The sequence below is a fragment of the Miscanthus floridulus genome, chromosome 19 (genome assembly GCF_019320115.1).
Source record: "Miscanthus floridulus cultivar M001 chromosome 19, ASM1932011v1, whole genome shotgun sequence".
In the NCBI taxonomy this organism is placed as follows: Eukaryota; Viridiplantae; Streptophyta; class Magnoliopsida; order Poales; family Poaceae; genus Miscanthus; species Miscanthus floridulus.
Window position 1 is genome coordinate 12,946,519 of NC_089598.1, and position 11,484 is coordinate 12,958,002.

Sequence of the window (11,484 nt, forward strand, 5' to 3'; positions counted from 1 at the left end):
TCTAGATCTGTGAAGTCTATGCACATTCTCATCTTTCCATTTTTCTTTGGTACTAGGACTATGTTTGCGAGCCAATCTGAATATTTGACTTCTCTGAGTACATTCGCGTCCAACAACCTCTGAACTTTGGCTTTTGCTGCTAGAATTCTATCCTCTGATATTTTCCTTTGTCGCTGCTTTTTTGGTTTTATTTTGGGGTTGATGTCAAGGGAGTGTTGTGTAATGTCCCTGCTGACGCATCTCAGGCCAGAGGCTAACCAGGTGAAGACAACTTTGTTCTTAGCTAGAGTTCCTACTAGCTCCGCTTCTTGTTCTGATAGGTTACCTCCGATGATGACCTTCGTGTCTGGGATCTCATCTTCTAATGCTACTGACTTTGTTTCTTCTTGGTCTTTGAGGTCTGTTTTCCCTTTTGGCATGTCTGGAGGCTCTGGTGAGTTGCTTTTTGCTATTTCAACAGAATTGATGTTGCGCTGAGATTTGTAGATTGCTTTCTCTATATTCCTTGCCTCCTTCTGACTGTCGTGGATTGTAATGGTTCCATGTAGGGTTGGCATTTTCATACACAGATTGCCCATGGGGATGGCTGCATTGAACTTGTTCACGAACCCTCTTTCAAAGATGGCATTGTAGGGGTAGTAGAGGTCTACCACATCAAAGGTTACATATTCTGTTCTTGTGTTTTCCTGTCCTCCGAAGGAGACTAGCAGGGATATTTTCCCTAGCGCGTCGATTCTTCATCCTCCGAAACCTATTAATGGTGAGTCTGAAGGTTGCAACTTATTTCTGCTTAGCTTCATCTGGTCGAAGGCATTGACAAAGATGATATCTGCAGAGCTTCCAGAATCTTTGAGAACCCTGTTGATTACCCATCCTGCAATGTTAGCCTTGATCACCATGGGATCTATATGAGGGTAAGTTTCCAGCTATAGGTCTTGTTCTGAGAAAGTGATTGGTGTCTTCGACCAATTTGTATAACATGCTAGACCTTGGACTGCTATGTTGTTGACAAGCCTGAGGTGATCCTTCTTCTGCTTCTTTGTCTAGAATTCCATTGAAGAGCCTCCGACTATGGACAATATCATGCCGATGGTGGGTAAGGGCGTGTGTGGGTTGAGCTGGTTTTCTGGGTTGGGATCGTTTTTGGGTGTTGTTGGTTGTATTGGAGGGGACAGAGGCAATGCCTCTAGCTGCCTACTATGTACTTGTGGTGGTTGGGTGGTCTCGATAAAGGTTATATGCGGAGGCCTAGGATTTATGTAGGTGAGGTTGGCTTCTGTCCTTTGACTGCTAGTTTACCCCTGTTGTTGGGTACCTGATCGCCATGCAGGTAAGAAATTTGGGTAGTAGGCGCGGCTAGAGTGGATGGGTGAACCTAGGTGGAGTTTATGCTTGGGTATGTTGGGCAATATTATTGTTGGTGGGATGCGGCGAAGGTACGGCTTACTTCTCTTGTGGGTTGTTGAGGCGGAGGCTGTGGGTTTGCTCTACTCTTGATCCTCTCTTGGGTCTCCTTAGCATCTGAGGAATCCCTAGTGATGTGCCCTTTGTTTTCTCCATGAAAGAAGCAGTATTATCTTCGCTGTTTTTTGTTTTGGTTTCTGTTCCAATTTCTGCCTTGACCATTTCCTCTGCCTTCGTTATTTGCTTCCCTTGTTGGCTGCTTCCTTGCTACTCTATGTTGAAGACCTGCTAACTTTGTCCTTGCTGTGTCTGCGACTGGCCTTGACTTCTGCTGCCTTTCTGGGCGTTCCTGCTGTTGCCTTGGAATTGTTTGTTCTGGTTTTGCTCTTCTAGTCTTCTGTGGAGGTCATTGTTGGATCTGCAGTACTTCTCGAACTCATTGTAAAGGTCTTCAATAGTTCTTAGTTTTTCTCTAGCTAGATGAGCTATGAAGGGTCCTATGCGGAGGCCCTTGATTGCTGCTTCAATAGCGACGTCTTCTAGAACATTGGGTGCATTTGCCTTTATTTGCATGAATTTTGGGAAGTAGTCTTTCAATACTTCTCCTTGATTTTGCTTGCAATGGAACAGATCCATTGAAGTTAAGGATTCACTTGTGAATCCCTTGAAGTTTGGTAAGATCTTGTCACGGAGGTCTTCCCAAGAATACACGAAGCTTGGCTTTAGCATCGAGTACCAGGCTAGTACATCGCCTTCGGCTACGATGACAAAAGACTTGGCTAGTATCGTGTCGTTCCCACCAGCGAAGGCTACGGCTGCTTCAAAGCTCATGATGAATTGGCGTGGGTCTGATTTTCCATTGAACTTAGACAGGGTGATGGGTTTGTATGAGGGGGCCAGGGCGAGCTCTGGATGCCTTCGGATAATGGTGATTTAGAATCGATAGTTCTGTGGGGTTGTGGCAAGGTATAAGGAGTGCCGAAGGTTGGTTGAACTATTGTGCATGGCGGGGGATTGGGTTGACTTTGATTTGCTGAGTGAAACTGGTTGGATGTGTCGAAGCTAGGTTGTGAAGGCTGCATGCTTTGTATTTTAGCCTGTAGGATGGCTAGCTGCTGCGTGATCTCCGCTGCCTGTGCTGATGCTTGGACGGCGCGCTGGCTTGCACCGAAGGCCGCCGCGACCCTATCTCTTTCTTGTTGCATGTTCCACAGTTGAGCTTGTAGTTGTTGTAGCTCTTGCTCTGGGGTTGGGTCTAGGGCTTGCTGCTCCTCGGAAGCCGGATACTGGTCTTCGACGGTTGGCTCTTCCGTGGTGGTGGCGTAGGTGCTTCGGGCGCTACGTCTGGGTCTTCCCCTTGGTGTGGGGTCTGTGGCTACTATTGCAGAGGTTGCTCTCTTCCTTACCATTGTGAGTTTTGCTTGGCCAATACGCGGTGGGCGCCAATGTTGGGAAAGCGGGGGTTTCCAACAATGTGAGGCGAGGTGCCCCCCCCCCCGAAGGTGTCGGGTGGAGGTAGGTGAGAAAGTAAGGCTGTGGGACCGAGAACAATTATGACTTCATTAATGAATTCACCAACCAACTTCATTACATATGACACCTCCTATTTATAGGGCACTATTTGCCAATCCTGTACATTACAATCCTACCCTTTGACAGCTAAGGCATATTCCCGAGATATCCTAACACTAGCTCAAGTCCTCAGGGGCATCCCAGACTTTGTCTACCTGCACCGTCTTTGCTTGTTGGGCCTCAGCCTTAGGCCCATTAGAGGCCCATCTCTAGTTCTGGGCCACGGTGTCCGGTGAAGGCCTTTCTCTCCGTCGTTCGGGCAGCAAAACCTCCGCCTATAGCGCAGGCGCCTTCGCCCTTGCTCCCGTGCCTCTATCCGTGGTCTCCTCCAGTCCTCTGGCAAGTCCATACTCAGGCCTCCGCCCTAATCAACAGTCGGCGCGCGGAGGTCTTCCTGTGCCCGGCGAAGGCTCTCCGGGTCCGCGGGGACCTCCGCCTGCTTCTCCCGGGTCTTCGCATCGTCTTGGGCCCATCCGAAGGCTCTCACCTAGCGTGCTTGCAAAACATCCACAGATGACCCAATGGTGTTAACCGATGTTAATCTTAGCCTCCTCTACTCCGTGTATTGGTGTCCCAACAACCTGCAATATGAAAACTCCCTTTCTTTTGTTTCTCTTGTGGCCAGTGGCGGATGCAGAACAAGATTTAAGGGGGGGGGGCTGATCTCTTCTTCTTCCTCTTTCTCTCCATTTTTCTTCTTTCCTCCACCTCTTCTTCTCCATCACCCTCCCTATATTTCCATTGATGTACCAGCTGTAGGGGGGGGGGGGCTGGAGCCCCCCCAGCCCCCCTTGTAGATCCGCCCCTGCTTGTGGCATCATGGGTCACTTTGAATTAGATTGCCCAAAGCCTTCAGAACGTGATGCAAATGGACAATAGGATAAGAGCCCCGGAGGGGAAAAAAAGGGTACTGTCTTTTGCTCAAGCAGCAGCAGCATCAGTTTGGGATGGAGCTTCAAATCATAGTGAGTCACACTCTAGCTCTAAAACAAGGTCATCAAAGGAATTTTCCAGTCAAAAGTCAGAGAGAGGAAAAGCGATGGTTGATGAGGCGCACACAAGTTTTTCTCAAAAAAGGGACACATCCCAGTGTGAAGAGGATGTCAACCAGAACCTAAATAATGCAGCAGCTACGAGGAAGAGGAATAACACTGTCCTCCAACATTTTAACTCTATTAATGAGAGAGATTGGCTTTTGGAAAATACAGGAAATTTGGCCTTAGTGCCTGTCGATGATAAAGGACAAATGACAGGAGAGTCTAGCACACTTGCCCTTGTGGAGCTGGACCAAAGGGATTTAGAGGGTGCCAAAAAACAAAAGATGGAGCTCTCACAATTTGCAAGATCGGCGGAGGCTGCCGAGGAGCAGCCCCGCCGGGCACAATGAGGAGAGCAACATTGTCCGGATATCGTCTTCTTATCAGAGACGAAAATGGTTTCACACAAGGCTGAGAACTTGAGATTCAGTTTGGGTTTTGAAAATGCTTATGGAGTGAGTTGTGAAGGATTAAGCGGAGGGTTAGTGTTAATGTGGAGGAAAGGGACAATAATAAGGCGCAAATCATCAAACCCTGCTGCATATTAATGTCTGGATAAGTAATGAGGAGACTGGTGTGAAGGAATGGAGATTTACTGGTTTTTATGGACAGCCGAATAGGCAGCATAGGGAAGAGTCTTGCCACCTCTTAAGGTTTCTCCGTAGCACTAGCACCCTCCCTTGGCTATGTGCAGGAGATTTTAATGAGGTGCTAACAGAGAAGGAACACTTTGGTAGAAGAGAGCGTGGGGAATGGACAATGATGGGGTTCAGGGAAGTGGTGGATTATTGTGGTTTTTTTTTTTATTTGGGCTTCTGTGGATTGCCATATACATGGGATAATAAACAGAAAGGAGATAGAAATGTCAAAGTCAGACTAGATAGGGGTTTGGCAAATGACAAATTTCTGGACCGCTTTCCTTTCACGGAAGTAACTCATATCCAGACCTCCGAATCTGACCATTGTGCTTTGTTGATTGAGATTGCAAATCAAGTACAAACCATAAGGATGGAGTATAATATGGGCTCCATGATGGAGTATACAGCCCAGTTAAGAGGCCCAAGCGCAGTCCAGAAAAGTAACGCTTCGTCGTCTTCGTCTGTCCTCTCGTTCGGTGCTCCTGCTCTTCCGTCGATGGCCATGGCTTAGGGAGGGAGTGGGGCGGGGCCGCGCCAGGGAGGGTGGGGGGGGGGGGGGGGGGGGGGGGGGGGGGGTTGTCTGGCGGCCGCCAGGGCTTGCCAGACTGGTGGATCCGCCCCTGACTTAATGTCGTCTAAGAACAAAATTAAATATATTCCAAAATTTTAAAAAAAGTAGATGTATATACCAACATTTTTGTTACTCTCTTTTATTATAGAAGAATATCGTGTTTCGTGAGGATTATGTAGAGGTTTTGTCAAGGCTCTCCAGTCAGAGATGGTAAAAATAGTACACCATCTTTTTCTTTCTGCAACGGAAATGTATGTGGCCACCACTGATATGATGATGATTTTTTATCAGAAAAATAGCACATAAAATATTACTAGTGGATGATTAGTGCGCGACTAGAGCGTGAGCCTCAGCCTAGCTAGCAGTTTATTATTCAGTCATCGGCGGCATCTGATGCTTGTTTGTACTGACGAAGAGGTAGGTCGCCGGATGTCTCATGGGTTTATGGCCTGAAGAAAGCCGGGTGCAGACGACCGGTGCCCTGGAAGGAGGTGTTCCTGAGGTGCTCAGGAGCTTCCTCGAACGAGTGACGCCTCGCCAGCGATAGTATCTTCTTATCAGCGGCTATGAAGTAGGCCATCCCAGCAACTGCAAGCAAGCCAACCATTACCGCCATTAGCAAATGAACTAGCTAGTCGTCACTCGTCAGAACTGCAAGCCAGCCCATGACACAACAGTAAGAAATAAAGTTGCAGCAGAACGCACCTGTGGAGATGATGAGGGCCTGGCCGGTGGGGTTGATGTTGGCTTTCGCCCACGGCAGCATCCTCACACTCGCCAGCTGAACAGGGGAAGCAAAACGATAAGTCAGAGACGTACGGGGTTGTTTCACGATTACGCGTGAACCAGCCTGCATCTCGGGCAAAACAGCTGAAATTTGAGATGAAAACTCACGGTGGGAATTGCGGAGGCGATAGTTGCCACGGCTGCCGCCTTAGCTCCGGCAAGGGTCGCCTCTGCAGACATGCATGCAAGGGTCAGTAAGGTCAGTAGTGTACAACTGTACATACTACATACTACATACTACATAGCCCTTTAAGCTAGGCTTGTAGCTTGTTTGAGGCCAGCTAGCGCAGTATATATCAGTATGTAAACCAGTACACGTACCTCGCGAGCAGCGCTTGGCGAGGGCAAGCTTCTGGTCAAGGGATGCACGGCTCACCGTCGACATCTGTCGGGTCTTTGCAGTAGCGGACTTGCTGTAGCAAAGGAAGGCTGGTGAAATGAAGCAGCTAGCTCTGACGCTCTGTTAGCAGTGACTAGCGAGTGGCACTGAGAGTACAAGGAGTGAGTGAGTGAGGACGAGAACGATGGATGTGTTGCCAGATGCAGGGGAGGCCGAGGATTTATATAGGCGTCACGCCGGCATGAGGACCCCAAACTATCGGCGGACGGGGGGAAGAAGCGGCGGGCGGGCGGCCGCGCGGACGTGGTTTTGGAGCGGAGCCCATCTGTGTCTGTGTGGGCGGTGTGGTGCAGGGGATTGCAGTTTTCAGGACCACGCTTTCCTATCCACTCCTGGCTGGACCAGCATGTGCATGGGACCAACTTCACTGGTTGTTGCCACGTCACGAGCCTTGGAAGTCTAGCTAAATCAGGGGTTAGCTTTTAAGCCTAACCACGTGCTGCAGGTCAGGGTTTACAGAAACCCAACCCAGGGATTCTATCACGCTGTGATGTAGCTTCGATCGGCAACTGTTTGCTACTAAAGAAAAGGTTGAAAAGAAAAAAAGAGTTACTCCTACCAACCACAACCACTTGTGTGAGTTTGACACGCTAATAGGAGCTAGCCATGGCACGCATGAACAGGCAACACGTGCAGACCACCCTGTTTGTTTATGCTGAAATTTGGTTTATACTAATTTTTATGTTAAAATATTGTGAGGAGAAAACATTTTCCATGGCTAAAAAGTAGCTCAAGCGAACAGGTGGAAAACATGGTGCTGAAATGTCATTGGGTATTAGTCACAGTTCATTTCAAACATTTGGCGAGGTGGACGTAATTTTAACGGTGACAGTAAAACTGTAAAGAGAGAAGCAAGCAAGTGTAACCAGACCAACACGACAAACTGACTTCTTCTGAGGGCGATGGCGGTCTGGTGTGTTTCCGTGTGGCCGTGCGGTGGCTGTGCCCTGTTTTTGTGGTGGCGCTCCCAATTTTCGGCAGGCGGTAGAGCACAAAACCGCAGACGTCACGCCCGTTGGCTGCAAATGAGGCCAGACCCACACCGGTGTCCTTTTCTGTGATTTCCTACGTACTAGCATGACAGGTAGTGTAGCTTTATCCACTGTTTAGACCCTCTTCGAAATACTGTATTGGTATTATATGAGCCGTTTGGATTGTGGCCCCGTTCGCTGGTGGCTGAAACTGGCTGAAAAATACTGTTTCAGCTGAATTGTTGTGAGAGAAAAATATTGTTCCGGCTGAAAAAAAAAAAGCCGAACAAACCATTTTTAAGACAACCGAACAGAGCCTCTTAGTCTAAAGTTTAATTGGCTCAAATTAAAAACTAAGATTTTAGATCATTTTTATTGTCTAATGTTTTGTAAGGTTAGCTAAACTTTATATATGACTTTGCACCTCCAGTTTGGAGCCCCAAATCTAAAGCGATCAAATATGGCTAAACTTTAGACCATACATCTAAGTAGGATCAGTACGAACAACGCTGCAATAAATGTTTTTCTTTTCTTTTTTCACTTGGCCTAATGGTTTGTATCTACAATATATTTTAGTTAAGTAAAAGTCTTATTCGTCGTCTAGTACAAATAATATGCTGCAAATATGTTTCTTATTTCAGCCAAAAAAAATATGGATGTGTTTTTATCTCGTGTGGTTTAATTTTTTAGAGGTCTTACTATGGGACTGTAGGATCTCTGGTACGTCTAGAGGAAGATGAATAAGCATATAAAAATTCAACTCAAATCGAAGTTAAATTCACCCACAGCACTGCTGCTCTGTGAGCTCGTCACTGCTGCACAGCGGCACTGCCACACCAAACAACAACAAGAACACAAGTATAGCAATACGAGCACAAGATGACATGAGGATTTATCCCATGGTTCATCTCGCCACCAAGGCTTGCCTAAGTCCACGTTGTTGAGGTATACCACTAAGGCTTTAGGCCTTTGTAACCCTACCTCGTTCTCAAGTCAAGAGAGTGAACTCTTGAGATGATGGGTGATTTTACTCGCTGCAAAAGGTGGTTACAAACCTCTCGGGGCTGCCACATAAGTTGGCAAGCTCCACGGATGACGCTAGGAGCCAAACTCCAAGAGTAACAAACACAATCGCCAGCTAAAACGTGAACCAAGTGCTCTTTAGAGTTTGGGAATCAATGGAGCTGCTCTCAAATCAAGTTTTGGATCCTTTTCCCTCAATGATTGATAGGGAAATCAATGGATTTGCTTAGGGGCTTAAGGTCAACAGTGGAGTGAGAGAGAAAGAGCTCCTGCTCTGTTTTTGGGCGTGCTGAAGTGAGGAAGAAGAGAACAGGTTGCCGTTGGGGAGGAAGGGGAAAGGTATATATACCCCCTAACCCCCAATGGTCACTTAAATCACAGATAGCCATTAGGGAGGAAAGAGAAAGGTATATATACCCCTAGCCCTCCACGGACACCGCACCCAAGGGGTCGGGCGAGATGAAGCCCGCGGCCTCGAGGTCGGGCGAGACGAAGCCTGCGGCTTCGAGGTCGGGCGAGACGAAGCCCGCGACCAAGGCGTCTGGAGAGACGAAGCCCGCGGCCTCGAGGTTGGGAGAGACAAAGCCCGCGACCAAGGGGTCGAGCGAGACGGAGCCGCGACCAAGAGGTCGGGTGAACCGGATCCCGCGACCAAGGAGTCGGTAGAGCCGGAGCCCACGACCAAGGGGTCGGGAGAGCCAGAGCTCATGACCAAGGGGTCGGTAGAGCCAGATCCCGCGACCAAGGGGTCGGGAGAGCCTCTCTTCAAGTACAGCAGTGCCGCACCATGCAAGACAGCAAGGGTAATAGTGAAGTGTAGACTGTCTTGGATATGAATCTGAGGATGTATGTGGTTATTTGAGCACTTGGTAACACATATTAGCTTAAGCATTATGTCCCCTTTATAGTACGACTTTTTCTATACTCAAATTCAATATATAAAAGAATTTAAATCTCCTTTGAGTTTGAAGCCATCTACATTTATAATTGGGGGCTCCTCCGTTTCATGTAGCATTCTCGAATATAAATTCCCTGCTTGTTATCTCGATAAATCTCATTAGTTATCTAATTGCGTTGTCATTATCACCAAAACCCACAATTAAGGCTTGATTGCACTTTCAATCTCCCCCTTTTTGGTGATTGATGACAACCCAATTAGAGCTTACAAAAGATATGAAATAAATACTGAGACTTTCGAGCCATAGGTGTAGAGCCTCCCCCTAAGTATGTGAATAGAGAATTGAATTCTCAAATTGGCATAAGAGGCCAAGATTCATATTTTAGTGAAAGTGATGGGGCACAACATGGTTTGTTGTTGTAGCTGGGTGCGGCACTGCCGCACTTGCTGTAACAACACAGATCAGGACCGACACCACACAGCATGTGATACATATAAAGATATACATTCTAGCACAATTGTATCACAAGCGACAGCATAGATTAATATATGTCCATATCCCACACAAAGAGTCAAATAGTAGCATTATTTTATAATTTAGAGTTTTTAATGGACTCTCAAACTCTCACCTAACAAAGATTACTCTAAACGAATACGAACATGACTCTAGCTGCAGCAACCTCCATGGCGTCGGAAAAGTTGTTGACCCCGTAATTTTCTCCCCCTTTGGCATAAAGCACCAAAAAAGGGAAGAAAAGAAAAAAAAAGATCAACACCTACTCGTCATCTCTTCCTAGATGTCCGTCTAATCAATATCATCACCTCTTGTAGCCCTAGCACCTCCTGCAGCAGTCCCGGTACCACCATCAGCATCATCATCATTGGAGTCAATACGTGCACGGCCCTGACGGTGAGTAGTGGTAGTGAAGCGAGTGGAACGCCTCGGCTCCTGTCTCTGACGGTATCCCTCTAGGGTCTCATCCTAATCTGTTGCTCGTCCCTGCTCCTCCTCATCCTCATCATCCTCATCATCTGAATCTGTGTAGGAGAGGCTCAGAAGGTCATACTGTGGAGGAGGTGGAATAGGAGGAAGTGGCGGAAGGTCCTGTCCACGCTGCTGACGCTGCTCAAGCTGTGTCTCATACGCTCTATCAGCGCATAGGTGCACTTGCCGAAGATTGCCTTCAACCACTTGCCAAACTTTTTCATCTTGCCTCCTTTGCGAGACCTAGAGTGGGAAGACTCAGGGATATCTACATGAACATGAGAGCTCCCCACTCCCTGAGTAGCTGCAGCTGGCTAAATCTTCTCAATTTTGTAGACGGTGTGCATCCCATCCTTTGAAAAATAAAATCCAGTGACCCTCTCAATCATGAACATGAGGTAAGGGGCATAGGGCAGCCCCCTCCTCCCATCCTCCACTGCAAATCTCAACTCAGTCCACATGAATCTAGAAACATTGAACCTGTCCCCACCTGGAGCAAATATAGCCAACACATTTCTCACATAGCCATTAATATGTGAGGCTGCTCCATCCTTTGGGTTGATGATGTTCCTAATGAGGTTATTGAGGATGTAATAGAAGCTATGTAGACTACTCCTCTTGCCATCTGCAATCCTTCTATCTCTCCACATGTAACTGATATCACGGATCTCAGCTCGAGGCTCATCATGAATGTAATTATAACCTCTGTGCTCCTCCCCAAAGCCAAGAATTCGGCTAAAAGTGACAAAGTCGACTCGGTAGTGCCAACCATTAGTCATCTAGAGAACCTCATCATAGGTTTGGTTATAGAAGTATGTGGCATGAAACTGTGCAAGAACCTCCTCATTCCAGTTGTACTAGAAACCCATGATGTCTGAAAGCTGAAACCTGTCACAAATTTTGATTACCTTGTCAAACTCAGGCTCCTCCTCCTACATCTCGTCCCAATCAATGTAATGCATCTTGATGATCTTGGTTTTCTTGGATGCAAGAGTGGCAGTGGCATAAAAGTTGGAATGAAACTTATTCCAGAATCTATAATCAATGCCCAAATTCTTGCGCACTGCATAGGGATTGATCCCCCTTGCCTCTTCCACCTGCTTCCAGCTCTTAGAATAGTTGACAACTGCATGCTAGCGGGAGTCATATGGAGATCTCATGATGATCTCATCACAGCCCTCAAAATCTCATCTATCTGC

The 11,484-nt window shown here is 47.3% G+C and overlaps 1 protein-coding gene across 1 annotated transcript; it reads right to left on the minus strand.

The window, feature by feature from the left end:
* Window positions 1-5,447: 5,447 nt before the first annotated feature.
* On the minus strand, window positions 5,448-6,516 carry LOC136529338 (early nodulin-93-like). The gene is made up of 4 exons (XM_066522417.1): window positions 6,330-6,516; window positions 6,117-6,178; window positions 5,928-6,003; window positions 5,448-5,810 (listed from the first exon to the last, which is right to left on the minus strand). Exons 1-4 carry the CDS (start codon window positions 6,391-6,393, stop codon window positions 5,665-5,667), a joined length of 348 nt encoding a protein of 115 aa, XP_066378514.1. The 5' UTR covers window positions 6,394-6,516; the 3' UTR covers window positions 5,448-5,664.
* Between the last annotated feature and the right edge of the window lie 4,968 nt (window positions 6,517-11,484).